The 24,301-nt window shown below is 47.3% G+C and overlaps 3 protein-coding genes across 8 annotated transcripts in view; 1 reads left to right on the top strand and 2 right to left on the bottom strand.

The window, feature by feature from the left end:
• The window catches only part of PTK2B (protein tyrosine kinase 2 beta), a 247,159-nt gene extending 229,925 nt beyond the window's left edge, over positions 1–17,234 (bottom strand). The window contains exon 1 of the mRNA XM_081903795.1: positions 17,230–17,234. The gene's annotated coding sequence lies outside the window, so the exon portion shown is untranslated. The remainder of the gene's footprint in view (positions 1–17,229) is intronic.
• POMC (proopiomelanocortin) lies at positions 5,123–13,518 on the top strand. Its single transcript, XM_081904404.1, has 3 exons — positions 5,123–5,213; positions 8,735–8,878; positions 12,783–13,518. Exons 2-3 carry the CDS (start codon positions 8,747–8,749, stop codon positions 13,461–13,463), a joined length of 813 nt encoding a protein of 270 aa, XP_081760530.1. The 5' UTR covers positions 5,123–5,213; positions 8,735–8,746; the 3' UTR covers positions 13,464–13,518.
• A 5,400-nt stretch (positions 17,235–22,634) lies between the features above and the next one.
• EFR3B (EFR3 homolog B) overlaps positions 22,635–24,301 on the bottom strand; it is a 114,036-nt gene continuing 112,369 nt past the window's right edge. For all 6 annotated transcript variants that reach the window (XM_081903889.1, XM_081903891.1, XM_081903887.1 and 3 more), the window contains exon 23: positions 22,635–23,156. In XM_081903889.1, the coding sequence (XP_081760015.1) occupies positions 23,051–23,156 (106 nt within the window). In that variant the 3' untranslated portion in view covers positions 22,635–23,050. The remainder of the gene's footprint in view (positions 23,157–24,301) is intronic.

Here is a 24,301-nt window from a genome sequence, read left to right as displayed (position 1 = left end):
CCAAAATGACTCCCAGGCTGCGCACCTGGTCCTTCAGGGGCACAGTTACCCCATTCAGGACCAGGGAGTCCTCCACACCTGCCTGCCCCCTGTCCCCAAAAACAGTACTTCTGTCTTGTCAGGATTCAACCTCAATCTGTTAGCCGCCATCCATCCTCCAACCGCCTCCAGGCACTCACACAGGACCTTCACCACCTTCACTGGTTCTGATCTGAAAGAGAGGTAGAGCTGGGTATCATCCGCATACAGATAATACCCAGCTCTACCTGACTTCTGCAAAGCAATTTCCCCATGTGAAACTCATTTTTCTATGGCTTTCCCCCCACGAATATACGCATTGGCGTGCACACTTAATAAACGCTTCATAACGGTCTACAGATCTTTTTTGCATCATTACTCAGATGGAGAACTGCATTGCAAAGTCTGGGCGAGTGTGCCTGTCGAAGGAGGGAGTTTTGTGCTCCGGTTTGCGTGCATGTTTTCAGAAAGCACAAATTGTGCAGGTCTGTCCTCAAATGCAAACATTTCCTCCTGCAGCCCTGGTCTCTGCGCAAAAGAATAAACGGGCAGAAATCTGACATCAGCAACTGGAAAATAGAAAGCTGTGGGGCAGGGAACATATCAACCTTTCAAGGACACTCGTCAGGTGGCCGTCCTTGAAAAAAGCAATTGAAAAGGAAGATGACAAGATGAAACCACTGGATTTCAATATATCAAGAGGTTCAGTGCTGCCAAATCTGGATTGAATTGGCACAATTGATTTTTTTTTATTCTCATATTTTTTGTGTCAGTTGTTTTACCAGTGCCAGGATGTCTGTTGTCAACACAACTGCTTCATTTGTTGTCCATTTTTCTGCATTTCCTTTCCACCTGACTTTGCTATTTGCAACTCTTTCCCCAAACCGGTGCTAAAGCCATAACTTTGGAATAAATAAAGCCATAAATTTAGAATAACCCCATCTTCACCCAGCAAAGTGAGCGTGAGAAAAGCTCTGCAGGATCAGGCCCAAAGTGGCCCATCTAGTCCAGCATCCTCTTCCCACAAGGGCCAGCCAGATTCCCCGATGGGAAACCTGCAAGCAGGATTCGAACACAAGATTCCTCTCCAGGCCTGAGGCTTCCAGCAACTGGAAGTGGACCGGACTGGTACGCAACAAGCAGACTTAACATAATAAGAGAACAAGAAGAGCACACATTTAAATAAGGTTGGGAAACGTTTGCTGAATATATGGGAAATACCGTATTTTTCGCTCTATAAGACTCACTTTTTCCCTCCTAAAAAGTAAGGGGAAATGTGTGTGTGTCTTATGGAGCGAATGCAGGCTGCGCAGCTATCCCAGAAGCCAGAACAGCAAGAGGGATTGCTGCTTTCGCTGCGCAGCGATCCCTCTTGCTGTTCTGGCTTCTGAGATTCAGAATATTTCTTTTCTTGTTTTCCTCCTCCAAAAACTAGGTGCGTCTTGTGGTCTGGTGCGTCTTATAGAGCAGAAAATACGGTAATTTTGTACAACTGAAAACACTGGCAGCATTAAGATAAATCCAACAGTGTTTTGATGGATGCAATAACGTGATACTGAATGGTATAGGTTTTTTTTGCAAAATATGCATGGATTTATGATATCTAAAATGAACCACGGAAAGAAAAGAAGGGAAGTCATTGATATCTTAAGGATGTAAAATTAGTATTTTAAATTGTAAAACAAAAAACTTAAATAAAATTATATACAAAAAAAGGGGTGGGGAGTGGACAGGACTGGAGTCCAAACACGCTTAAGACATCATCAATTCTTTAGGCTTCAGGATACTGCAAGACGCTGTCTTGGTTTCTCTGCAAGAGATGAGCACAGCTCCTCCTCTTGACATGATTTAGTCAGAGGGTCGGAATGCCCATTTTCATTCCGGTGCTAAACGCATCTTCGCAGGCTCAATAGGGCACTTGCGTCTGGATTAATGGGATCGGGGAAGGGCCGGAGCTCTTTCCCCCCCGAGCTTGCTTATTACAGGTGACATTTTGACAGGGGTGCCTGTGCATCTGGAGAAGAATATTTAGCTCATCTCAACCAATTAGCATCGTAATTAAATATAACATGGAAATGAGGGAACAGGGCCAGCTCATGCTATTATTACACCGCTTGGCAATAAGTCATAATAGCAAGTAGCAGAAGGGTGTCCTGATTTGCTTCGGGTAGCTGGAATCTTGGGACGAAAGCAGTTCCCCAGTTGGGGGGTGATGGGGCAGTGGGATTACCTGGGGGTGGGGTCTAAGAGGCACAGCGGCGGCAGGAGGTTGCTGGGAAAGACTTTGAAAAGCTGGCATCACTCGATCAGGTACATGTTAGGATATACCGGTAGTTTCATTCCACCTTTAAAACAGATGTGTGGATTGCTGTATGTCACATGTCTGTTTACTTGCAGCACAATCTGCTGGGAACTTTTGCTTATACTACTTGCTTGGATACGAAGGGAAGCAGATATGTTTTTCTTTTGTCCTGATGCTGAATAAAGGTAAAGGTAAAGGGACCCCTGACCATTAGGTCCAGTCGTGGCCGACTCTGGGGTTGCGGCGCTCATCTCGGTTTACTGGCCGAGGGAGCCGGCGTACAGCTTCCGGGTCATGTGGCCACCATGACTAAGCTGCTTCTGGCGAACCAGAGCAGCGCACGGAAACGCCATTTACCTTCCCGCCGGAGTGGTAACTATTTATCTACTTGCACTTTGACATGCTTTCGAACTGCTAGGTTGGCAGGAGCTGGAACCAAGCAACGGGAACTCACCCCGTCGTGGGGATTCGAACCTCTGACCTCCTGATTGGCAAGTCCTAGGCTCTGTGGTTTAACCCACGGCACAACCCACATCCCGGAGTTCACCCGGTTAGTTCTCTTGTGTTGAATTGATGCAGCTGAATACTTTAAATTGGATTTTGAATATGCGAGCAATTAATTCTCACCGCTTTGAATTCCAATGCGTTATCATCTTCCTTAGTGGGTCTTGTTCATCTTATTATATATATAGTTATTCAATTTATATAACGCCCTTCATCAAGGGGGGTTCACAGAAAAAAATACAAGACAAAACGCCAGTTGCAAGAATCACAACAAAATATAACACGCCCCACTTCCCACAGGTACGTTTAAAAGGCTGTAGGATGTTAATCAGCCCAAACGTTCAAGAGGAACGTTTTTGCCTGGAGTCTAAAAATATAGAAGCCAGCACAGAAAAGGCCCATTCATGGAAACTGCTGTTCCAAATAATGCTTGATATAGGCTGGGGTTTGGGGCACTAGAGAGGATTATATGGAACCAAGGGGGTTGTTGTTGCTTAGTCATTTAGTCAGGTCTGACTCTTTGTGACCCCCTGGACCAGAGCACACCAGGCACTCCTGTCTTCCACTGCCTCCTGCAGTTTGGTCAAACTCATGCTGGTAGGTTCGAGAACACATTTTCACATATTCCTGTTATTATCATTCCCTTTTAATGAGGGTGAAAGAGGAGAGTGCAAAATATGGTCTGAAGGTCAACATCAAAAAACCAAAGATCATGGCCACTGGTCCCATCACCTCCTGGCAAATTGAAGGGGAAGAAATGGAGGCAGTGACAGATTTTACTTTCATGGGCTCCATGATCACTGCAGATGGTGACAGTAGCCACGAAATTAAAAGACACCTGCTTCTTGGGAGAAAAGCGATGGCAACCTAGACAGCATCTTAAAAAGCAGAGACATCACCTTGCCAACAAAGGTCCATATAGTTAAAGCTATGATTTTCCTAGTAGTGATGTATGGAAGTGAGAGCTGGACCATAAAGAAGGCTGATCGCCGAAGAATGGATGCTTTTGAATTCTGGTGCTGGAGGAGACTCTTGAGAGTCCCATGGACTGCAAGAAGATCAAACCTCTCCATTCTGAAAGAAATCAGCCCTGAGTGCTCACTGGAAGGACAGATCCTGAAGCTGAGGCTCCAATACTTTGGCCACCTCATGAGAAGAGAAGACTCCCTGGAAAAGACCCTGATGTTGGGAAAGATGGAGGGCACAAGGAGAAGGGGATGACAGAGGACGAGATGGTGGGACAGTGTTCTCAAAGCTACCAGCATGAGTTTGACCAAACTGCGGGAGGCAGTGGAAGACAGGAGTGCCTGGTGTGCTCTGGTCCAGGGGGTCACGAAGAGGTGGACATGATTAAGCGACTAATCAACAACAACAACAAAATTATTATCATTATTAAAATTATTATATCATTATTAAAAAGAACAATCGGACACTGGGAGAAAAATGACTGATGGTGGAAGGGAACTCAATGTGAGTCTGGTGTGTTCCCTAGCACTCCTCACGTTCTTGCGCATTCGTATGTAGAAGAACACACAGTGAAAAGGAATCTTTTTTGAAAGAGGGCCATCTTTAAAATGCTGGGTTCAAATCAAGGATGCCCAAAGGTTGTGAGAAACATGAGCCCATCATGGAAGCTCAAGCACCGAGCCAGCTCAAACACCCCTGACATTTTAGACTCTGGACATCATGAGGACGTCCACATATTCTGTCTTTACATGGCGTTGGGCTGGATGACCCTATGGGGTCCCTTACCATTCTATGAGTTACTGTAGAACCTGCCAAGCTGGTTGCGCAGCCCCACCACGGATGATGCCCTTGCCCTATGATGCCACCTGGACCACCAGCTGCCAGTGTTTTGTTCCCCGCGCAGCCAAACAAAAGCGCAAAGTTTAATTGGCGCCTGACATATGCAAGCGATAGCGTGATAAATCGGAGAGGACCCGCGTGCCTTTCTTGCTAAAAGTCTCTGATTTCCCTATTTATTTATTTGTTAAGTCACCTGCTATCCTCTGAGCTTGCAGAACCAATTAAGAAGCTAGAAGGGTCGAGGATGGAGGGGGCGGCGGTTTTCCTCGCCCTCACCTGGCGATCTTCTTCGCACGGAGACGCTAATCCACCCACACCTCCAATTGCCACCGGTGCCCAGAAATAATTCCCCTCTCTCTTTGGCAAGCACCTGCTAATCCCCACCCCCTGCTCCCTTGCACACCTGGAGGCTTCGAGGCCACCTCCCCCTTTCCCTTGCGGCTTCAAAAGGTCTCTCCGGAAGGCTGCTCGCGCTCCGGAGACGCGCGGGCGTGATATAAAAGGGGGTCCGGGCTGCAGCTGAAACCTCGCAGACGCGGCGCCAGGAGGAGGAATCGGAGACCACGAGGCATCGCAGCGCCAGGTAAGTCTTCCCGGGGCTCCTCTACCGCCCAGCCGCTTGGATGCCCGCCTGCAAACAGGACAGGTGGTACTCCAACAGGTGCGCTCTTCCCCTCCGCACCTTTCATCACTCACCTTGACCAGGTGGGGAGATGATCTCTCCAAAGGTGGCAGAAGGACCATAGCTGTCAACTTTTCCCCTTTTTTAAAAAGGGAAATGCCCTTATTCCGAATAGGATTCCTCGCGAGAAAAGGGGAACGTCGACAGCTATGCAGAAGGAAGACTTTTTCTTTCTTTCTGTTCGCCTGTTCTGCGAAGCGGGACAGGGACGGACGAGGAGCAAGGCATTAAATACACGATGGGGGAAGTTTTAAGACGGAAGTTGGGGGAAAAAGGACTAGAATCACAGAATCTGAGTTTTGTAGGGTTGTGGAGCTGGAAAAGGAGCCCCGAGGGTCATCGAGCCCAACCCCCGCTGCTATGCAGGCTGTGTGGCATGGAAGATGGAGCAAACTTGTACATGTATAAAAGCATAGAAATGTAGAGTTCGAAGGGTTCCTGGGGTCATCTAGTCCAACCCGCTGCAATGCAGGAATCTCTGCTAAAGCGCCCATGACAGATGACCACCCAACCTCTGCTTAAAAACCTCCAAGGAAGGAGAGTCCGTCCCCTCCCGAGGGAGTCCGTTGGCTCTCACTGTCAGAAAGCTATCTTTGATGTTAAGTCGGCATCTCCTTTCTTGTGACTTGAAGCTGTGAGTTCGAGTCCCACCCTCCAGAGTAGGAGAAAACAAGATTGCTCCATCCTCCACATGGTCCCTTTATTGTTTGGAATGAGTGCATTTTCAATGGAGCTCAATCCACCAGGAAGTTAGTTCTCTCTTGCACTCCCCTATTCAGCTGAAAGGGAGCTCTCCTTAAGAGGGAATTCCTATTAATTTACACCTCTGCACAGACACACAAACCAGTGGCGTAGCGTGGGTTGTCAGCACCCGGGGCAAGGCAAGTAATTTGCACCCCCTAACCCCGTGGATTTTAGTAGGGGCAGAGAGCTGCGAGTGCGAGCGCGCCCCCCCCCATGTTGCGCCTGGTGCGGCCGGCCCCCCCTGCACCCCCCACGCTACGCCACTGACACAAACCTTTCTTTCGGTCCACACAACCGGGTTGCTCAAGAGGCGAAAAGCCCTTTCCCCACCTGACTTAATTCTTTCTCTCTCACGCTTACTCTTTCTCTCACTCCCTCACAAACACGGTTGAGTAAAGACGATCGCCTTTATCTACATCTGTAGTCACAGATGCGATCCCTGAAGGCGTTGTTATTATTGCAGATTTATTCATTTGGAACAAAAGGAGGCAGAAGTTTGCTGTTTCCTAGGTACACCTTTTTAAAGCTATGGCACAACTTATAAGGGATAAAACCTGTTTATGCCTCATTAGAACAGCTTTAACCCTTCCCTCCTTCCAGCTTTACATCTAATTTTAAGAACATAAGGTGCTCAGGGTAGGAAAAGCAGAATAATAATAATAATAATAATAATAATAATAATAATAATATAATTTTAATCTGTATGTGTGGGTTAAAACTTTTGTAATGATGCTTTTTTGTTGTTCTGTAGTGAGATATATTGAAAGGGATCAAATTCGCTGAGGAAAAGGAGATAACCCAGTAGTGTTGGACTAGATGGCCCTCATAATAATAATAATAATAATAATAAATTTTATTTATACCCCACCCTCCCCAGGCAAGGCTGGGCTCAGGCCGGCTAACAAGCAATAATAAAAAGCTGAATGAATACAACTTAAAAACAAGATTAAAACACAACATTAAAACTTCAAATTTCTATGATTCTTACTCAGAGTAGACCCACTGAAATGAATGACTTCATGATAGTTGCATGTATTCTATACTGCAATAGCATTTAATAATACCCTTTTCTCCCTCTGTTGTGGGAGAGGAGACTGCTATGAATGCATTGTTCAGAGGCAGGAAGATTTCAGGACAGCAGAACCGACACGATGGGCTGCAACTTGTCATTGTCCCATACAGAACGAAATTGAAAAATCTACACAAGACATTCAAAACCAACAAGCCTGCTATCCCAGCCTGGTTAGCCCCCTAAACACTCTGATACCCCATTTTAAAATACAACATACTCCCATAGAGACTACCTTACACTGCATTTAAAACCAAAATCTAATTTGGATAGGAACTGTTTCTCAGGCAGCTTGTCCTAGTCTTTATAACCCTGGACCTTCTTCCAGAAGGCAGAAGCTGAATGAGATCATTTCCGGGGTGCGCACTATCCTGCGCTATCTCTGCAGCTTTCTTATGGCACCTGGAAGCGTAGATTTGATCCAAGGTGGGAAGAGTGCACCCAATTATTCTCTCCGCAGTCTTTACAACCCTGGACAGCATTGTTTTTCCCCTGACCATGCAGCTCCCAAACCACACACACAGACCCTAAGTTAATACACTCTCCACAGTACAATGGTAAAATGCCATCAACAGGTCCTTTGAGAGATTGTTTTTCGGGAGGATTCTCAGAAAATATAACCTCAGCACTTTTCATCAAGTGCTGTTTTCTCCCCAGGTTAGGCCAACAACTTTGATGGCTTTAAAAAGAGGATTAGGCAAATTCATTGGGGGGAGGGCTACTGATGGTTACTAGACAGGAGGGTGGGCTTCCTTTTGGCCGGATCCAGCAGATTCTTCTTACGTTCTTAAAGTCTTGTGTTCTTAAAGCACATGGCAAAACTATGGAACTCCCTCCCACTGCAAACAGCAGCGGCTTCAGAATTTGGATGGCTTCCAAAGAAGGCGAGGATTATTAATTGTCATTCCAATTCATTTATTAATCGCCTTTAACATCAGTCATAAGGAAATTTACACATAAAATATTAAAACCAGTTAAAAAGGGTATTTATGTGTGTCACTATGGCAGTCATGTTTTGTTAGTCCAAAAATGGAAAAGGAGTGAGTTCCCAACTAAATAAGAATGGCAGCTTAAACTGATGGAATACGTGCAGCTTGCAGACTTAACATATAGAATTAAGCGAACAAGAAGAACATACGTTTAGAGAAGGTTGGAAAATGTTTATTGAATATATGGGGGGAATTGTCTACACTTGTGTTTAATGTAATTGTAGGACAGTTATGGAGTCACATTTAACCCACATATTATGGGTTAGGATACTGATAGAAATACTGTACTGAACATCTTTATTAGCTATCTATCAGTGTAATATAACTGAAGTATTTGGTTCTTACAGATGGACAATTCAAGGCAAACTTCTACATTTGCTCCCAATGCATTTCATTATCTATGAACCTTTGCCATACTTATTTTTCATTGCAGTATGAGATTACAAAGCACAGAAGGGAGTTAAATTCCTACGGATTGTGAGAATGGTGCTATATTGCCTGAATGGTTTTCCTCTGTGTAACATGCATGGGCTACAATCTAAAACAAACATAATTAAGTCCATTGGTGTATTGAGCTGCTATTATGCTTAATATGGCACCCCTATTTTCTGTCTTGGCAGACCCCCCCAAAGATGCTGAGACTCCAAGGAAGCAGTCTTTGGGCTGCCCTGGGCATCCTGCTCATTCACTTGGTGGGAGGAGCGCCCAACAACTGCCTGGACAGCGGCTGGTGCCGAGACATGGAGACGGAAGCAGAGGTCGAGGTAAGTGGGCAGGGCAGAGGGGAGGGGGCCGTCGCGGGTCTTGGAGAAGCACTTGGAACTCCCTTCCACAAGATACGGCAATGGCTGCTTGGCTTGGGTGTCTTTGAAAGGGGGGTGAGGCACACTTGTAGAGGAGGAAAGGCCCATCAGCAGCGATAGCAAAGGGGAGCCTCCCTGCTCAGTGGATTGCTGTTGTTTCGTCATTTAGTCGTGTCCGAGTCTTTGTGACCCCCTGGACCAGAGCACGCCAGGCCCTCCTGTCTTCCACTGCCTGGATGTACATTTTCAAAATATAAGCTAAAAAAGAAATAAAATAAAACCTATATGCAGCAACATTTTTAAAGGAACTTTTGTTATTGCCCAATGCCAATGTGTTTGCATTACTGAGTTTGTTATGAATAAAAAATCATTTTAAGTTAGAGCTTAATAATTATTTCACTATTAATATACTTCTAAATTGTTTTTCAGTTCAACAATTACTTTGATAAAATACATATCCTGTTGTGTGCATATGGCTTGAGATACCTATTAGGTCCCTCAATTACCACATAGCATATATTCAACACAAAAAAACAGCGACAATTTGTGTTGACAAAGGACAGCTGGACACAGAGAGGGCCCCATTACCTTCAGTGGCTTAGGGCCTCATCAAACCTCAATTCAGCCCTGAATATATGAGGGGTTGTATAGCTGGAATTAGAAGTTTACTTTAGGGGCCATATTTGCCAAATTTCGAAAAGTGAAAATCCGGACACAAAACAGGTTGAGCTTTTTTTTAAAGTTTTTTTTTTTTTTTTAGTTTTGCCCCCAAAATGATGGTCTTGAGCTATTTTTGAAGGAAAATCAGCAAGAACAACACTGCCAGCATGGGTTGCCATACGTCCAGATTTTCCCATACATTTTCACGGTGTCAGCCCAGGCGCTGCTGCTTCCAAGTGCAGTATTCCATGTAGGTCTGGGAAAATTCCAGACATATGGCAACCCTTGTTGTTGTTTAGTCGTGTCCGCTTCTTTGTGGCCCCCTGGACCAGAGCACACCAGGCACTCCTGTCTTCCACTGCCTCCCGCAGTTGGGTCAAACTCATGTTAGCAGCTTTGAGAACACTGTCCCACCATCTCATCCTCTGCCGTCCCCTTCTCCTTGTGCCCTCCATCTTTCCCAGCATCAGGGTCTTTTCCAGGGAGTCTTCTCTTCTCATGAGGTGGCCAAAGTCTTGGAGCCTCAGCTTCAGGATCTGTCCTTCCAGTGAGCACTCAGGGCTGATTTCCTTAAGAGATTTGATCTTCTTGCAGTCCATGGGACTCTCAAGAGTCTTCTGCCCCAGAATTCAAAAGAGACCCGACTTACAGCAGGGCTTTGTTTAGGGTGCTCAGCCTCACCACCTAACAGCCAAAGTATGGGGTAGCGCAGCAGCAGCTTTCCTGCTCATCTTCCAACCTCCTACCGGCCCCAGAGCTTCAATTCCAGCTGTGGATATTTTTGGCACAGTCTTTTTTGGTACAGATCGCAGAGAGAGTGGCAGGGAGGGCATTAAAAGAATGTTTAGAGGGCGCTCCCTACTTTTGCCGTTTTCGCTCCTGCATGCAGGGTGCTAGAACGCAACACCCGTGTAAATGGAGAGACTCCTGTATGTAAGTACCAGTAATAAGATCATTCCAACAAATGAAAGATTATTAACAAGTCATTATAATTCCTATGTGGAGGATAAAATCGTGATATGGAATTATGAAAACACTGAGATGAGAGGCAGAACTCTGATTTGGAAAATGCTTTGGAATTCAGACCGTGGGAAGTCGTAAAATTAAGATTATAATTTGGAAGACAATTGGAGTTTTTTATTTAAGTTTTTTATTTGTACAGTGGTACCTCGGGTTATATACGCTGCAGGTTACAGACTCCGCTAACGCAGAAATAGTACCTCGGGTTAAGAACTTTGCTTCAGGATGAGAACAGAAATCGTGCTTCGGTGGCGCAGCAGCAGCGGGAAGCCCCATTAGCTAAAGTGGTGCTTCAGGTTAAGAACAGTTTCAGGTTAAGAACAGACCTCTGAAACGAATTAAGTACTTAACCCAAGGTACCACTGCATTGGATTGTGATTTGATATGTTAGTTGGATGTTCTTATTGGAAAATTAATAAACGCTCTAACAAAAAAACAACAAGAAGTCATTATAATTCCTATCAATGCATCCCAAACACCGTCGTATTTATCCCTATGCAATCTGTGTCTAAAAGCAATCCGTTCGTATGTTGGAAGAGCTGTCGTATCTTCTCCCCATTGATTGAAGGGGGCCATGGCATCATCTTATCGGTATTTCTGTGCTTAAACCTAACAGCTCGAAAGCACACCAGCGAAAGTAGCTAAATAGGTACTGCTGTGGCAGGAAGGTAAACAGCGTTTCCTTTCACTCTGGCTTCCATCACGGTTTCCCGTTGCGCCAGAAGCGGTTTAGTCATCCTGGCCACATGATTTAGAAAGCTGTCTGTGGCTCTGTCGGCCTGGGAAGCGAGATGAGCATAGTCGCCCTTGACTGGAATTAATCATCCAGGGGTCCTTTACCTTTTTATCTTAGTAGGGCTGCCATATGTCTGAAATTTTCCAGGCATTGCCATGATTCATCCATCAACAATTGAAATTGAATTGAAATACTTTATTGTCACTTGTACAACTTGTATACAGTGAGATTACACAGCACCCCCCACTTAGCTCTCTTAGTCTTAATTCCCATCGTTTACTGACGTTCACCCACCAAACCCGAAAGTCAGTTGCCCTGTTGTTATCTTTTCATTCAGCAGCCTAACAGCCTACAGATAGAAGCCATTCTTTACCCTGTTGGCGTGACTAATCCTGCTTCTATATCTTCTGCCAGAGGGCAGGAGATCAAGAAAGTGCCGGCCAGGGTGTGAATCATCCCTGAGAATTTCCCTCACTCTGCTGAGGCAACGTTCTTCCACTATTTCATCCAGCGGATTCATGGGACAGCCCATAATATCTTGCGCTGTATTCACCACCCTCTGTAGGTAGTTATTATCAGTTGGTGTCAAACCAGCGTGCCACACCGTGACGCAGTAGGAAAGGACATTTGAAATGGTGTCTAGTTTGAATTTTCAGTAAAAATGTCCTGGGGAAACCTGGGCGAGTGGCAGCCCGCATGATTTTTTTCTGGGCAAATTTCCTAAAAACTTCATTTTGTTTTGGCAGATTTTCCAGAAATTAATAATAATAATGTTGTTTAGTCGTTTAGTCATGTCCGCCTCTTCGTGGCCCCATGGACCAGAGCACGCCAAGCACTCCTGTCTTCCACTGCCTCCCGCAGTTTGGTCAAACTCATGCTGGTAGCTTCGCGAACATTATCCAACCATCTCATCCTCTGTCGTCCCCTTCTCCTTGTGCCCTCCATCTTTCCCAACATCAGGGTCTTTTCCTGGGAGTCTTCTCTTCTCATGAGGTGGCCAAAGTCTTGGATCCTCAGCTTCACGATCCGTCCTTCCAGTGAATAATAATAATAATTTATTATTTATACCCCGCCCATCTGGCTGGGCTTCCCCAGACACTCTGGTTGGCTTCCAAATAAATATTAAAATACTGCAATACATCAAACATTAAAAGCTTCCCTAAACAGGGCTGCCTTCAGTTGTCTTCTAAAAGTCTGGTAGTTGTTCTTCTCTTTGGCATCTGGTGGGAGGGCGTTCCACAGGGCAGGTGCCACCACCGAGAAGGCCCTCTGCCTGGTTCCCTGTAACTTGACTTCTTGCAGTGAGGGAACCGCCAGAAGGCCCTCGGTGCTGGACCTCAGTGTCCGGGTAGAACGATGGGGGTTAACAACTTTGCCAAATAAAGCTCAGCAACTACCTGATGGCTAACCACAAGGGTCTCCGTCCCCTGTCTCCTTTCTTCATTGCAGGAATGCCTCAGGGCCTGCAGAACCGGCCTCTCGGAAGAAACCCCCGTTTTCCCCGGAAACGGCCACCTGCAGCCGCTGTCCGAGAGCATCCGCAAGTACGTCATGAGCCATTTCCGCTGGAACGAGTTCGGGAAGGGCAACGGCACCGACCCGGGCCACAAGCGGGAAGAGTTTCCTCATGGCCCCGCCATGGATGCCCTTCCGGCTCGAGGCAGCTGGGAAACCGCTGGGCAGGGCGACCCGGAGACCCCCGAGAAGCAGGAAGGCAAGAGGTCGTACGCCATGGAGCACTTCCGCTGGGGGAAGCCGGTGGGGCGGAAGAGGAGGCCCGTCAAGGTCTATCCGACGGCGGAGGACGGAGAGGAGGAGCTGGCCGAGAACTACCCCCAGGAGTTCCGCAGGGACCTCTCCTGGGAGGTGAACCCCGAATTCGGCTCCCCCGAGGAGAACGGCGAGGGCACCCGGTCCGAAGAGGAGGAGGAAGAGGGTGGTGGCCCGCGACCCTGGGAGGCCAAGAAGGACGGCACGGCCTACAAGATGCGCCATTTTCGGTGGAACGTCCCTGCGCCCCCCAAGAAGAAGCGCTATGGCGGCTTCATGAGCCCTGAGCGCAGCCACACGCCCCTAGTGACTCTTTTTAAGAACGCCATTGTCAAAACAGCCTACAAGAAAGGCCAATAGGGGGTGGGGAGAGGAGAGGGGAGGGGAAGGGAGAGAGAGAGACCAGGGACAAAAAAGCACCCCTTATATGGTGGCGGTGGCGGCAAAGAGACCTCTGATCTAGATCCCTTTGCCACATGTCTCATTTAGACCCTGTTAATGATAATCATTTCTTTTCGTTGTCCTCACTTGCTCTGGGTAACTGTGGAACTCGCCGCATAGGATAAACATTCGTGTTTGCATTCTGGTTTTTGGGTGTTCATGTTATTGTGTTTTTGGGGGGCGGGGAGGAAAGGTTTGTTTGGCGAAAGATTAAGCCAGGATTGGCCAATCCGGGTGCTGTCCAGAGGTTTCGGACTACAAGTCCCATCAGCTCCAGCCAGCATGGATGATGGGCATTGTAGTCCGAAACCTCCGCACAGCGCAGGGACGGCCGAGCCTGGCTTAATCTCCCATCTGTGGTGTCTGCGGAACGAAGCAGGAAGGAAACCTTATCTTTCGGAGGGGCGCAGAGTATTTTCGTATTTCGAACCAGCTGTACAATACTGTAAATGAAAGGGTTAAAAGATATAAAATAATAATTCTGAGAATAACAATAATACATCTTTTTGCAAACTAAGCGTGGTCTCTGAGGCGTCTTTGCGCACGTGGGGGCAGCGTCCTGAGCTCAGCGTCTTCCTCCCTTGCTTTGGTTAAAGTTGCAAGTTGGAAAGAATAATTACCATATTTTTCGCTCCATAAGAGACACCTTTTTCTTCCTAAAAAGTAAGGGGAAATGTCTGTGCATCTTACGGAGCGAATGCGTGGTCCCTGGAGCCGAATTGCCCAGGGGCGAAAAGCAGATCATGCTTTTTTTTTTTTTTGAAAGAGGGAAGTGGGTGTTGAAACAAAGCCGCTAATCGCAAGCAATCGGAAGCGAGATAAGGGACGCTAGAGATAAAGGAGGCTGCCTGGGAGGAGGAAGGTAAAGACAGCGAACTTGCAAGGACAGGAGACAGGAAGACTAAAGCAATGAGGAGAGAAATTAGAAGAAAAGGAGGAGCAAAAAACTGCTCCGGCTAAGGAAAAGACACAAAGGCAAACAAGAGGGAAGGGAGTGTTGAAAGGAAATAGCTGATCGACAAGTGATCAGGGAGAGAGATAAGGGACGCTAGCAATAAAGGAGGCTGCCTGGGAGGGGGGAGGTAAAGGCCCATGGATCCTCAGGATTTTTGCATTGGGTCACCCCAAATTCACCATCAGATCACACAGCATGTCCATGGCTACAGCCTGCACCAAAAAAATCATGCACCTACTATTGCGTGGGGCCGCAATGGCGGAAAAACGTGGTTACAAAGCACGGATCCACATGGATTCTCAGGATTTTTGCATTGGGCTACCCCAAACTCACCGTCAAATCACATGTCTGTGGCCGCAGCATGAACCACAAAAATCATACATCCACTGTTTCGTTCAGAATATTTTTTTCCTTGTTTTCGTCCTCTAAAAACTAGGTGCGCCTTATGGTCAGGTGCGTCTTATGGAGTGAACCTAGGCAAAGGTGCAGGGAAACAGTAGAAGGAGTTTGTGCATCAAAAGCAAGACTCTGCTGGGAGACTGCACTCCTCCATTTCTGCCCTTGGGAAACACGCAAAGCAACAATAAAGCAATGCCTCAGAACATGTGCAAAGTGCATTCCCAATTGTTAGCTACTGCATAGCCAGTGTCTGCGCCCAATGCTTGCACAACCCACAGTTGACTACCTCAGGCTTCCAGACAGAGTTGAGTCGCAATCTCTGAGCCCAGAGAGGCTCCAGACCCAGAGTTCAGTTGCCTTGGAGATCAGTGGAGAGTGTGATGTCTTTAGGTTATGTTCTTCCTAACGTTCAGGTGGAATCTTCTTTCTTGTAGTTTGGATCCATTGCTCTGTGTCCGCTTCTCTGGAGCAGCAGAAAACAACCTTTCTCCCTCCTCTGTGTGACATCCTTTTCTATATTTGAACATGGCTATCATATCACCCCTTAACCTCCTCTTCTCCAGGCTAAACATGCCCAGCTCCCTTAGCCGCCCCTCATAAGGCATCGTTTCCAGGCCTTTGACCATTTTGGTTGCCCTTCAGCTCAGCCCACCCCCCGAAACTGTTCTCCTACCTAGCAGGTGACAAAGTGGAGGCAACCCCCCCCATGAGCCTGGAGGAAACCCATCCCTTAATTGTAGCTCTCTCAACCTGGCTCATTTTGGGGGGGTGAGGATGAGGACACTCGTGGCCCACTAAGGTCATTGCCACCTCCTCTCTGAGATTCTAACCCTCACAGGACCCCAAGAATTGGGAGAGACTTGGGGCATCACCCAGACGGACCCCCTAGAGCCACACCATTGAATCATTTGGAAGGGACCCCAAGGGATCTTCTTGTCCAGCCCCTGCAATGCAGGAATCGCAGCTAGAGAATCCCTGAGACATGGCCATCCAACCTCTGCTTAATAATAATAATAATAATAATAATAATAATAATAATAATAACTTTTATTTATACCCGCCCTCCCCAGCCAGAGCCAGGCTCAGGGCGGTTAACACCAATAAAATCACAGTAAAAACATAATAGGGGGGAGAAAAAAAACCCAATTTAAAATACAGGTTAAAATGCAATTTAAAATGCAGCCTCATTTTAAAAGCAGCCCATAGATCAAAGCCATAAGGGGAGGGAAACAGAAGGGTCAGACTGAGTCCAAACCAAAAGCCAGGTGGAACAGCTCTGTCTTACAGGCCCTGCAGAAAGATGTCAAGTCCCGCAGGGCCCTGTTCTCTTGGCACAGAGCGTTTCACCACGTCGGGGCCAAAGCTGAAAAGGCCCTGGCCCTAGTTGAGACCAATCTAAGCTCCTTGAGGCTTGGGACCTCCGAAGTGTTGTTATTTATGGACCTTAAGGTCCTCCGTGGGACATACCAGGAGAGGCGGCCCCGTAGGTACGAGGTTCCTAAGCCACAAAGAGCTTTAAAGATCAAAACCAGCACCTTAAATCTGACCCTATACTCCACCGGGAGCCAGTGCAGCTGGTATAGCACTGGGTGAATGTGATCTCGCAGCGAGGACCCCGTAAGGAGCCTCGCTGCAGCATTCTGCACCCGCTGGAGTTTCTGGGTCAGCTTCAAGGGCAGCCCCGCATAGAGAGAGTTACAATAATCAAGCCTGGAGGTGACTGTCGCATGGATCACAGTGGCCAGATGAGGGTGAGAAAGGTAAGTGACCAACTGTTTAATACAGCGGAGATGGAAATATGCCACCTTTGTATGCTCAAGAACCTCCAAGGAAGGAACCCACAACTTCCTGAGGGAAAACATTCCACTGCCAAACTCTTACCACCACAAAATTCTTCCTAATGTTCAGTTGGAATCTCCTTTTTTTGGAGCAGATATAGCCATACAGATAAGACCACCAGGATACGAGACCTCTCAGCCTTCTCCAGGCAAAACATACCCAGCTCCTTCAACCGCTCTTCATAAGGTTAGGTTTCCAGACCCTTGATCATCCTGGTTGTCCTCCTCTGAACACCTTCCAGCTTGTCAACATCCTTCCTAAATTGTGGTGCCCCGAACTGGACACCATATTCCAGGTGTGGTCTGACCAAGGAAGAAGATCTTATTCAACATCTTTATCAACGACTTGGATGATGGACTCAAGGGCATCCTGATCAAATTTGCAGATGACACCAAACTGGGAGGGGTGGGTGGCTAACACCCCAGAGGACAGGATCACACTTCAAAACGACCTTGACAGATTAGAGAACTGGGCCAAAACAAACAAGATGAATTTTAACAGGGAGAAATGTAAAGTATTGCACTTGGGCAAAAAAAATGAGAGGCACAAATACAAGATGGGTGACACCTGGCTTGAGAGCAGTACATGTGAAAAGGATCTAGGAGTCTTGGTTGACCACAAACTTGACATGAGTCAACAGTGTGACGCGGCAGCTAAAAAAGCCAATGCAATTCTGGGCTGCATCAATAGGAGTATAGCATCTAGATCAAGGGAAGTAATAGTGCCACTGTATTCTGCTCTGGTCAGACCTCACCTGGAGTACTGTGTCCAGTTCTGGGCACCACAGTTCAAGAAGGACACTGACAAACTGGAACGTGTCCAGAGGAGGGCAACCAAAATGGTCAAAGGCCTGGAAACGATGCCTCATGAGGAATGGCTAAGGGAGCTGGGCATGTTTAGCCTGGAGAAGAGGAGGTTAAGGGGTGATATGATAACCATGTTCCAATATATAAAAGGATGTCACATAGAGGAGGGAGAAAGGTTGTTTTCTGCTGCTCCAGAGAAGCGGACACGGAGCAATGGATCCAAACTACAAGAAGATTCCACCTAAACATTAGGAAGAATTTCCTGTCAGTAAGAGCTGTTTGACAGTGGAATTTGCTGCCAAGGAGTGTGGTGGAGTCTCCTTCTTAGGAGGTCTTTAAGCAGAGGCTTGACAACCATATGTCAGGAGTGCTCTGATGGTGTTTCCTGCTTGGCAGGGGGTTGGACTCGATGGCCCTTGTGGTCTCTTCCAACTCTATGATTCTATGATTCTATGAATAGAAAGGGAGTATGACTTCCCTTAAAAGGTACGCGGGTAGCGCTGTGTTTTAAACCACAGAGCCTAGGACTTGCTGATCAGAAGGCCAGTGGTTTGAATCCCCGCGACAGGGTGAGCTCCCGCTGCTCGGTCCCTGCTCCTGCCAACCTAGCAGCTCGAAAGCACATCAAAGTGCAAGTAGATAAATAGGTACCACTCAGTTTCCGTGCGCTGCTCTGGTTCGCCAGAAGCGGCTTAGTCATGCTGGCCACATGACCCGGAAGCTGTACGCCGGCTCCCTCGGCCAGAAAAGCGAGATGAGCGCCGCAACCCCAGAGTCGTCCGTGACTGGACCTAATGGTCAGGGGTCCCTTGACCTTTATGACTTCCCTTGACCCAGAAACTCAACTTCTGTTGTTGCAGCCCAGAATAGCGTTACCTCTTTTTTTGCTGCTGCATCACTCTGTTCTCATGTTCAGCTCGTGGTACCCAAACACTGTTGCTGGAGACAAATCATATCACAATCTGTTATAGTCACCTTTAACTATTGCAGAATTGTATAGCTGGACGGCATCCAAAGGGTCATTGCAGGAATGGCAACTAAAGTACCCCGGACAGAGGCCCATCTAATCTCTGCTTCAAAACCTCCAGTGAAGGAAGAAGAGGAGTTTGGATTTGATATCCCGCTTTATCACTACCCGAAGGAGTCTCAAAGCGGCTCACATTCTCCTTTCCCTTCCTGCCCCACAACAAACACTCTGTGAGGTGAGTGGGGCTGAGAGACTTCAGAGAAGTGTGACTGGCCCAAGGTCACCCAGCAGCTGCATCTGGAGGAGCGGAGACGCGAACCCGGTTACCCAGATTATGAGTCCACCACTCTTAACCACTACACCACACTGGCTCACAGAGTCCATGGTAAGTTGTGGGCGAACATATCAGACGACACAGCGATTCTTCAAACAGCTCTTCTTTATTCAGATGCCAGAACAGAACTGAACTGAAGGCCTCAATCAGCCTGATTATATAGAGCTCCAGTACAACGTTACTGTAGCAACTTTCTAAAACTATCCACTCACTGAACATCACTTTCGATCCTTCATTTGCATAACTATCCACAGTATCCCCCTGCTGGCCCAGGGTGAGAACTTCAGTACATAACAGTCCACCACCCTCTGAGGGAACTTATTATCCCCAGTACCGGGTGTCCCACCGTCCGTAATATTGTGTCTCCGCACGCTAAGGATTCAACCTTCCCTTTGCCAAAGAATTAAGAGTCCCTGTTTATTGGCCCTTATCACCTCCAGTTACTTCAGAGATCTCCAGCAACAGCCCTCTAGAGCAGGCATCCTAACCTTCGGCCCTCCAGATGTTTTGGACTACAATTCCCATCAGCCCTGACCACTGGTCCTGTTAGCTAGGGATCATGGGAGTTGTAGTCCCAAAACATGCGGAGGGCCAAGTTTGGGGGTGCTTACTCTAGAGCATGGATAGGCAAACTAAGGCCCGGGGACCGGATCCTGCCCAATCGACTTCTAAATCCGGCCCGTAGACAGTCCAGGAATTAGCGTATTTTTACATGAGTAGAATGTGTGCTTTTATCTAAAATGCATCTCTGGGTTATTTGTGGAGCATAAGAATGTGTTCATTCCCCCAATATAGTCCAGGCCCCCCCCACAAGGTCTAAGGGATGGCGGGCAGCCCCCTGCTGAAAAAGTTTGCTGACCCCTGCTCTAGAGTCAGTCTCGTCATGGTTGAAAGTTTGGTTGGACCACAGATCCCACGTACCTACGGGACCACCTCCTTGCTGGTATGCCCCACGGAGGACCTTAAGGTCCACGAATGGCAACGCTTTGGAGGTCCCAAGTCGCAAGGTGGTTAGCTTGGTCTCAACAAGGGCCAGGGCCTTTTCGGTGCTGGCCCCGACTTGGTGGAACGCTCTGTCACAAGAGACTAGGGCCCTGCGGGACTTGACATCTTTCCGCAGGGCCTGCGAGACAGCTGTTCCGCCTGGCCTTTGGCTTGGACTCAGTCTGACCCTTATGTTGCCCTCCCCTTATGGTTTTGATCTAAGGCTCTGAGCCCATCATATCTGCGGATGGAAGAACAGAGGCATAGGAGGCCAGCTTCGCTAAGTCCTCCTTGTAAGACTGCACGGCATAGACGAGATTCAAATTGGGGACTCTCCGCTAGCAATTGCGCAATATGAGCTTTAAACGCAGAGGAAACCAGAGTCCCAATGGTGGCTCCATTGACCTGCTAAATGCAAAACAAACAACAAAGCCCTTTCAAAAAAACAAAATGTTTTCTTAAAGACAGTCCGGCCTGAGCCTGTGACATTAACGCTCCTTTGAAAAGGCCACCCAGATAACTATTCAAACACAGATCAACTCAGCACCCCACAACAATATGTGACCTTTTGAAGATCAACAATGACTTGTTTCTACCTCCTTCATTGCACCTCAGCATGGCGCATTGTTGTGTTCCTCAAATACCAGGACGGAATTTGAGACCATGAATAGTCATGCCCTCAGATGCAATGCAAGGAGAAATATATTTTATATACTGTTATGTACGAGGTGCTAACGGATGGGGGGCAATGCTGGCGCCGCCACTGCGACCAGATACGGCGACGATTCCCGGGAGAAAACCAGGAGGAGGACAGGTCAGAGGAGTCCCAAGGGAACAGTGGGGCAGTGAGGCCCGTAGAGCAGGAGGGGCCAGCAGGAGAGGCAGAATCAGTAAATACAGAGAGGACCCGTGAGGCCGAAAGGACACTGGAACGAGAACCACAACTGAGCGAGCCGGCTGCGCCAGACCAAACAGCCCCATCACAGCCAGCATCCTTGGAACACGAGCCAGAACCTGAACCCCGGACCAGGGAACACCCCAGGCCGCAACGCACACGTAGGCTACCGGCGTACCTCGAGGACTATGAATGCGACCTCCTGGGCAGGACTGGAACTTAGAGGGGAGGGGTCTTATGTACTGAGTTGAATAGGATCCAAAAGACAGCAGTCTGATTGGTCCTAGAACAATAGGATCCAAAATGCAGCAGTCTGATTGGTCCTAGAACAATAGGATTCAGAATGCAGCAGTCTGATTGGTCCTAGAACAATAGGATCCAAAATGCAGCGGTCTGATTGGTCCTAGAACAATAGGATCCAAAAGGCAGCAGTCTGATTGGTCCTAGAACAATGCAGCAGTATGATTGGTCGGCAGGAGCCACCCAATCCAGCTCCAGGTGGAAGGGAATCTGCAACCTGATTGGCCTATATGTGAATCCCGGAATTAGCCAATCACATGGAGCCCATTGTGTAAATAATGTATATAAAGCAGATATTTTGGGGGAACTTTCATTCCTCCTCACCACTATGAGCTGAATAAAGAGCATGAAATCCACACTTGACTCTCAGTATATTTCATATACCGTAGACTTTATCCAGGCCCATCTACTTGTGAATTAAAAGCCAGTTTTCAAATAAAGAGTTATCGTAGAACGATAGAACTGCGATGCAGGAGTCTCAGCTAAAGCATCCATGGCAGATGGCCATCCAAACTCTGCTTAGAAACCTTCAAGGAAGGAGAGACCACCACCTCCCGAGGGAGACCAATCCACTGTAGTGTCAGAAAGGGAATCTCGTTTCTTGTAATTTGAAGCCATGGGTTCGAGTCCTGCCCTCTGGAGCAGCAGAAAGCAAGCTTGCTCCATCTTCCATTTGACAGACCTTTAGATATTTGAAGGTGGCTCTCATATCACCTCTCAGCCTCCTCTCCAGGCTAAACATACCCAACTCCCAAACTGAGAGGGTACTGGGATATGAACATTATGTTGTTGCTTTGTTCCATATCTTTAAATCTCTTTCAGCTTTTTGCCTTCTGGAAGAAGGTACAGGGTTACAAAGACTAGGACCAGCCGCCTGAGAAACAGTTTCTATCCAATTGCAATTTTGGTTTTAAACGCAGTATAAGGTAGTCTCTATGGGAGTATATTGTATTTAATTATGGGGTATCAGAATTTTTAGGGAGTTAAGCAGGCTGGGATAGCTGGGATAGCTGGGATAGCAGGCTTGTTGGTTTTTGAATGTCTGATGTAGATATTTTCAATTTCGTTGTTCTGTATGGGACAATGACAATAAAGATTATCGAATCATATCATAAATCTATCTATCTATACAGATAGATTCATATCTAGGCAGATTTATGCCTTATCGATAAGACTCATGGCACTGAAGAATAACTCTAGGCAGGAGTTATTACATTTACCGTATTTTTTGCTCTATAAGACTCACTTTTTCCCTCCTAAAAAGTAAGGGGAAATGTGTATGCGTCTTAGGGAGCGAATGCAGGCTGCGCAGCTATCCCAGAAGCCAGAACAGCAAGAGGGATTGCTGCTTTCACTGCGCAGAGATCCCTCTTGCTGTTCTGGCTTCTGAGATTCAGAATATTTTTTTTCTTGTTTTCCTCCTCCAGAAACTAGGTGCGTCTTGTGGTCTGGTGTGCCTTATAGAGCGAAAAATACGGTGAATATATATTTATCTATCTCTGTCCCAAAGGATCCCAATGTACATTACGGGGTGCGGATGGGGGAAAGGTGCAATTTTTTGGCCAGGAAAATATTCTGAGCCAGAAACCAGCAGCAGGAACGACACAGACCCACAGAGAATAGATTGACTTTATGCGATGGATTATCAACACACGCGTTCAGTGGAGAGAGAGAGAAAGGAAAGACCCGACCCATCAAAAAAGACTTTTTAAAACATCTTCTTAAAAAAGGGAGGCCGAAAATGGCGCCCCGCCTCTTGCGACTGTCCGTCAAAGGCTGCCCGGGTGCTCTCTTCCGCATAACGGGGAAATCGAGTCAAGCACAAAGGAGGGGAAGGAAGACGAAGGGGCCTTGGGGTGTGTGTGTGGGACTGTAAGGGGATGCATCCTGCAACCCCATTGCTTGGAAGGTGGTCCAAAGGGGATGCCCTCCCCCATGGGCTCCTGGAGGCAGCAGGATCGCGACCCGCCTGGTCCCAGGTGATGGTTCGAAGCTGAAGTCGCATCCTGGCATGCAGTCGGGACCCCTCAGTAGACGCACAGGTCCGGGAACTTCATCTCGTAGACCGGGATGGAGTGGCTCTGAGGCTGGCCGTACGTGGCCGTGATGGTCCCCGAGGGGCTTGGAGGAGGTCTGTGGTCAAGAGAAGAGGACTTTGAGACACAGCTGGCCCTTGTCGCTCTGGAGTGTGTGTGTTGTTACAGAAATTACGGGAGGGGTGGTGGCGGCACATCTTTAAAGTTGTTAAATGTTACAAATATTATGCCTGAATGTATATCCTTTCGACTTGACAGCTCAGGGAAGTTACCTAGCTTTAAAAATAATATAAAATCAACTCCTTTGCCAGTTTCCTCCATTCCAAAGCTGTTTTGCCCTTGAAAAATAGGGACTCGAGGAAGTGCCCAGAGGAGACAATTGCTGAGCTGATTGTTGGCCAAGGAAAGGTCTTAGAACACGTACATAAATATATAAACCACATGTCTAAAGCAGCACAGGAAAACAGCCATGAAGCCATATTGGCTCCCAAACTGACCAAATGTTTATGAATAGGGTGAGCCTGTGACCTGGACTCAGGAACTAAGTATTTATCATTACAAAAGACTGGCCAGGCTCCCCAGGCGAGTAAGCATTAACAGGTAACCTGCCAGACAGGAGATAAACAACGACAGGAGGTTAAACAACACACTCAGATTTCCGCTGTAGACTGCCCTTTCTGCGATGTGGGTATGATGTGTCTGGGGGTGGTCTTGAACTCCAGGGTGGGCAATTTAAAATGTCTTTATAAGGGCGGACACACCTTGGTTCGGGGTCCTCCTCCTTTCCTGCGTGTGAAGGGGCCACCCTGTTGCAACAGTTCAACAAAGATCAGGCTTACTAGCTGCTTTGCTTCATAATATTCTCTGGTTGGCCTCTGTTATTTTCTCCCGTGTGCTGCCCCGTTAGGATTCTTGCTTCGTGTTTGCAGTCATAGGATTGTTGTCTATCACATGACGGTGTATGTTTTCATTCCACAGTGTGGAAAGTGACCAAAACGGGATAGAGAACCTGCAAAGGACTCTACAAGGGCTCTTGTGTCCCCCCATAAGGGAATAAGGGCAGATTTCCATTTATTACACTTGCGTTTATAATGCTTCTGAATCTAATTTTAAAAGAACCATCTTGCATTTGGCAAGACACACACCTGGTTCGGTGGGAGAGTGGTCAGGAATGCTTTCAAGAGACACTGAATCTGTTACCTGTCTCTCCCCCAATGCTTCTCCTTCCCGCTGGCCCCCCCA

The sequence above is a fragment of the Podarcis melisellensis genome, assembly GCF_964234715.1.
Source record: "Podarcis melisellensis genome assembly, chromosome: 3".
Taxonomy (NCBI): Eukaryota; Metazoa; Chordata; class Lepidosauria; order Squamata; family Lacertidae; genus Podarcis; species Podarcis melisellensis.
Note: the sequence above shows the minus strand (reverse complement) of the source record. Positions and strands in the feature narration are given on the sequence as shown.

Excerpts from the sequence above, each read along its gene's own strand:
- POMC (XM_081904404.1), top strand. The coding sequence starts at position 8,747 with ATGCTGAGACTCCAAGGAAGCAGTCTTTGGGCTGCCCTGGGCATCCTG. Across the intron at positions 8,879-12,782 it reads AGACGGAAGCAGAGGTCGAG|GAATGCCTCAGGGCCTGCAG; the intron begins GTAAGTGGGCAG and ends TCTTCATTGCAG.